This window comes from Leptodactylus fuscus, chromosome 4, assembly GCF_031893055.1.
Source record: "Leptodactylus fuscus isolate aLepFus1 chromosome 4, aLepFus1.hap2, whole genome shotgun sequence".
Taxonomy (NCBI): Eukaryota; Metazoa; Chordata; class Amphibia; order Anura; family Leptodactylidae; genus Leptodactylus; species Leptodactylus fuscus.
The window spans coordinates 218,499,787-218,505,786 of NC_134268.1; the positions used below are offsets into that span (position 1 = coordinate 218,499,787).

At 37.4% G+C, this 6,000-nt stretch overlaps 1 protein-coding gene across 1 annotated transcript in view; it reads right to left on the reverse strand.

The window, feature by feature from the left end:
- Positions 1–5,677, reverse strand: part of AGMO (alkylglycerol monooxygenase) — a 123,523-nt gene extending 117,846 nt beyond the window's left edge. The window contains exons 1-3 of the mRNA XM_075269898.1: positions 5,605–5,677; positions 5,209–5,354; positions 2,220–2,347 (exon numbers count right to left, since the gene is read on the reverse strand). Coding sequence (XP_075125999.1) covers positions 2,220–2,347; positions 5,209–5,334 — 254 coding nt within the window. The 5' untranslated portion in view covers positions 5,335–5,354; positions 5,605–5,677. The remainder of the gene's footprint in view (positions 1–2,219; positions 2,348–5,208; positions 5,355–5,604) is intronic.
- Positions 5,678–6,000: the final 323 nt, after the last annotated feature.

Sequence of the window (6,000 nt, forward strand, 5' to 3'; positions counted from 1 at the left end):
ATCACCCCAGTCCTGCAGATAGATAGGTTACTGTCACCAGAACCAGCATATCACCCCAGCCCTGCAGATAGATAGGTTACTGTCACCAGACCCAGCATATCACCCCAGTCCTGCAGATAGATAGGTTACTGTCACCAGAACCAGCATATCACCCCAGTCCTGCAGATAGATAGGTTACTGTCACCAGACCCAGCATATCACCCCAGCCCTGCAGATAGATAGGTTACTGTCACCAGAACCAGCATATCACCCCAGCCCTGCAGATAGATAGGTTACTGTCACCAGAACCAGCATATCACCCCAGCCCTGCAGATAGATAGGTTAGTGTCACCAGACCCAGCATATCACCCCAGCCCTGCAGATAGATAGGTTACTGTCACCAGACCCCAGCATATCACCCCAGCCCTGCAGATAGATAGGTTACTGTCACCAGACCCAACATATCACCCCAGCCCTGCAGATAGATAGGTTACTGTCACCAGAACCAGTATATCACCCCAGCCCTGCAGATAGATAGGTTAGTGTCACCAGAGCCAGCATATCACCCAGCCCTGCAGATAGATAGGTTAGTGTCACCAGACCCAGCATATCACCCAGCCCTGCAGATAGATAGGTTACTGTCACCAGAACCAGCATATCACCCCAGACCTGCAGATAGATAGGTTACTGTCACCAGACCCAACATATCACCCCAGCCCTGCAGATAGGTTAGTGTCACCAGAATCAGCATATCACCCCAGCCCTGCAGATAGATAGGTTAGTGTCACCAAAACCAGTATATCACCCCAGCCCTGCAGATAGATAGGTTACTGTCACCAGACCCAACATATCACCCCAGCCCTGCAGATAGATAGGTTACTGTCACCAGAACCAGCATATCACCCCAGCCCTGCAGATAGATAGGTTACTGTCACCAGAACCAGCAAATCCCCCCAGCCCTGCAGATAGATAGGTTACTGTCACCAGAACCAGCATATCACCCCAGCCCTGAAGATAAATAGGTTACTGTCACCAGACCCAACATATCACCCCAGCCCTGCAGATAGATAGGTTACTGTCACCAGAACCAGTATATCACCCCAGCCCTGCAGATAGATAGGTTAGTGTCACCAGAGCCAGCATATCACCCCAGCCCTGCAGATAGATAGGTTACTGTCACCAGAACCAGTATATCACCCCAGCCCTGCAGATAGATAGGTTACTGTCACCAGAACCAGTATATCACCCCAGCCCTGCAGATAGATAGGTTAGTGTCACCAGAGCCAGCATATCACCCCAGCCCTGCATATAGATAGGTTACTGTCACCAGAACCAGCATATCACCCCAGCCCTGCAGATAGATAGGTTACTGTCACCAGACCCAGCATATCACCCCAGCCCTGCAGATAGATAGGTTACTGTCACCAGAACCAGCATATCACCCCAGCCCTGCAGATAGATAGGTTAAGCCAAGTTGGACACTTTTTTGAAGACCTGTTCTAACCACCATCAGGCTCATGGAGGTTTATTATTGGGAACTGTCTACCACACTTCAGGCCTTTTCTTTGTTGCACCAGCTCTTGAGAAGTGTTGCAGGTTCTGCTAGAGGGCACCACCACTGAGAACGTCACATCTTCTGGCCTTCCTCTACTAGGTTGCTGCATGTGGTACGACAACTCAACCTGATTCACTTCAGTGGAGATAAACTGCAAAACCGGACACATGGCCAGGTATATCGCCATGTCTGGAAGAAAGCAGCCATGTTTTGCTAATCTTGGGCAATCCCTTTAAAGGTGGTGTTGGACTTTAAATACTTCTGCAGGTCTATTAAGGAATATTTTATACATCAGAGGCCTGACCCCACCACCCGGCCCTTCTGCTCTTATTCTACAAAATTCCAGATTCACTAATAAATCTTTGAGCTTCTTCCCTCAGTCCCGAAGAGTTGCCAAGTAGCAATTCACTCTTGGTAGGTCCATAAAACTCCAATTACAGTAAATTGTCATGAATTTACTGCGGGTTTTATTTAAAATACCATAAAAGTACCTGTAATCCAGAATATTACAGATTATGTCATACCCATCAGGCTGGGACTGAGCACCGCCTGCAATTTAGAATTAAATTGTTATATTAGCTGAAAGGCTCTGGAATGAAGCGTCCTTGGCCCCGACTCTCACAAGACCTTCCAGTTCACTGACTAAAATAAGACTTTTCCGACCACGAGAGCAAATTTTACTTACTCTGGCAGACGAGACATAACTCCTGCCGAAAGGGACGTCAGTCCATCATTTATACGGAGTGGTCGACCCCTCCAAGCCCAGCTTGCTATCATCTCCAGCACCAACATAACCAAGAAATAAGCAGTGGCCTGCAAAATAGAGAGATGGAATGTAATAGAATAACCACAGGCTAGTAAGAATGTCACATGGTCTCATCACCAAGGAAACAAGTATATGAGCTACACTATAGCGGTTATATTCCAGTATAAAGGAGGCAGTATTATAGTAGTTATATTCTTGTACATAGGAGTAGTATTATAGTAGCTATATTCTTGTACATAGGAGTAGTATTATAGTAGCTATATTCTTGTATATAGGAGGTAGTATTATAGTAGTTATATTCTTGTACATAGGAGGTAGTATTATAGTAGTTATATTCTTGTACATAGGAGGTAGTATTATAGTAGTTATATTCTTGTACATAGGAGTAGTATTATAGTAGTTATATTCTTGTACATAGGAGGCAGTATTATAGTAGTTATATTCTTGTACATAGGAGTAGTATTATAGTAGTTATATTCTTGTACATAGGAGGTAGTATTATAGTAGTTATATTCTTGTACATAGGAGTAGTATTATAGTAGTTATATTCTTGTACATAGGAGTAGTATTATAGTAGTTATATTCTTGTACATAGGAGTAGTATTATAGTAGTTATATTCTTGTACATAGGAGGCAGTATTATAGTAGTTATATTCTTGTACATAGGAGCAGTATTATAGTAGTTATATTCTTGTACATAGGAGTAGTATTATAGTAGTTATATTCTTGTACATAGGAGCAGTATTATAGTAGTTATATTCTTGTACATAGGAGTAGTATTATAGTAGTTATATTCTTGTACATAGGAGGTAGTATTATAGTAGTTATATTCTTGTACATAGGAGTAGTATTATAGTAGTTATATTCTTGTACATAGGAGTAGTATTATAGTAGTTATATTCTTGTACATAGGAGGTAGTATTATAGTAGTTATATTCTTGTACATAGGAGCAGTATTATAGTAGTTATATTCTTGTACATAGGAGTAGTATTATAGTAGTTATATTCTTGTACATAGGAGGTAGTATTATAGTAGTTATATTCTTGTACATAGGTGGTAGTATTATAGTAGTTATATTCTTGTACATAGGAGGTAGTATTATAGTAGTTATATTCTTGTACATAGGAGGTAGTATTATAGTAGTTATATTCTTGTACATAGGAATAGTATTATAGTAGTTATATTCTTGTACATAGGAGCAGTATTATAGTAGTTATATTCTTGTACATAGGAGGTAGTATTATAGTAGTTATATTCTTGTATATAGGAGTAGTATTATAGTAGTTATATTCTTGTACATAGGAGGCAGTATTATAATAGTTATATTCTTGTACATAGGAGTAGTATTATAGTAGTTATATTCTTGTACATAGGAGGTAGTATTATAGTAGTTATATTCTTGTACATAGGAGTAGTATTATAGTAGTTATATTCTTGTACATAGGAGTAGTATTATAGTAGTTATATTCTTGTACATAGGAGGTAGTATTATAGTAGTTATATTCTTGTACATAGGAGCAGTATTATAGTAGTTATATTCTTGTACATAGGAGTAGTATTATAGTAGTTATATTTTTGTACATAGGAGTAGTATTATAGTAGTTATGTTCTTGTACATAAGAGCAGTATTATAGTAGTTATATTCTTGTACATAGGAGCAGTATTATAGTAGTTATATTCTTGTACATAGGGGCAGTATTATAGTAGTTATATTCTTGTACATAGGGGCAGTATTATAGTAGTTATATTCTTGTACATAGGAGCAGTATTATAGTAGTTATATTCTTGTACATAGGAGGTAGTATTATAGTAGTTATATTCTTGTACATAGGAGTATTATTATAGTAGTTATATTCTTGTACATAGGAGTAGTATTATAGTAGTTATATTCTTGTACATAGGAGTAGTATTATAGTAGTTATATTCTTGTACATAGGAGGTAGTATTATAGTAGTTATATTCTTGTACATAGGAGGTAGTATTATAGTAGTTACATTCTTGTACATAGGAGCAGTATTATAGTAGTTACATTCTTGTACATAGGTGTAGTATTATAGTAGTTATATTCTTGTACATAGGAGGTAGTATTATAGTAGTTATATTCTTGTACATAGGAGGTAGTATTATAGTTGTTATATTCTTGTACATAGGAGTAGTATTATAGTAGTTATATTCTTGTACATAGGAGTAGTATTATAGTAGTTATATTCTTGTACATAGGAGGTAGTATTATAGTAGTTATATTCTTGTACATAGGAGCAGTATTATAGTAGTTATATTCTTGTACATAGGAGCAGTATTCTAGTAGTTATATTCTTGTACATAGGAGTATTATTATAGTAGTTATATTCTTGTACATAGGAGTAGTATTATAGTAGTTATATTCTTGTACATAGGAGTAGTATTATAGTAGTTATATTCTTGTACATAGGAGCAGTATTATAGTAGTTATATTCTTGTACATAGGAGTAGTATTATAGTAGTTATATTCTTGTACATAGGAGGTAGTATTATAGTAGTTATATTCTTGTACATAGGAGTAGTATTATAGTAGTTACATTCTTGTACATAGGAGCAGTATTATAGTAGTTATATTCTTGTACATAGGAGGTAGTATTATAGTAGTTATATTCTTGTACATAGGAGTAGTATTATAGTAGTTATATTCTTGTACATAGGAGCAGTATTATAGTAGTTATATTCTTGTACATAGGGGCAGTATTATAGTAGTTATATTCTTGTACATAGGAGTAGTATTATAGTAGTTATATTCTTGTACATAGGAGCAGTATTATAGTAGTTATATTCTTGTACATAGGAGGCAGTGTTATAGTAGTACTCCTCATCCCTGAGTCCATGGCGTAACCCTATGGGCATTGTATCTCCACCTGTCTGTACCGCTCTCACCTTGTCCACGTAATCTGGCACTTCCTCTATAGTTTTGAAGGATGTTTCATTAGGATATAGGATATAGAACATCATCCGGGCTCCCTGGGAGACAGAGATCTCGCTGTGGCCTGTGAACCCTCCCATGGCTGACAGAAGACCAGCAGCTGCAGGGGATGGAAGAAGAATCCAATTATTTATATGAATGGAATGGCAGGCATGGACGGAGCTGTCACATACAAGTCACAGGCGCTTGTACATTGTTTGGAAACACTTCCTGGTGAAACCTGATACACAACGAAGAAGGGCGAAGCACGTGACCCGCGCAGGCAAAAGTCCAGAGGGAAGAAAGCACATGAAAGAAGAAGAGATAGAAGAACATCAGCCAAGGATCAAATAGAGCTGACATATACTCACCTATATACTGCGTATTATAGGCACATCTGCCGGCCGGGGTTACTCCAGAACTTCTAGCTACTGGCACAGAAAGCGCAAGGATTGTACTTTACACTTTGTTCTAGTGATAACGCCTGACCTCAGAGAATCTTTACTGTATAAGGACTTCAATAAACCTGCAAGAACAGCATAATAAATAGCAAAGAACAATGTAAAAAAAAATGTATAAAAAATAAAGTCCAAATAAAAATGTAAAAAATTGTATAAAAATATTTAAAGTACAAATAAAAATATAGAAAAATGTATAAAAAATAATTAAATAAAGCACAAGAAAAAATGTATATGAATATATTCTAGGAAATAAATACTAATGTCTCGATATAATATGTATAATCGAACTATAGGCTCTTTATATTA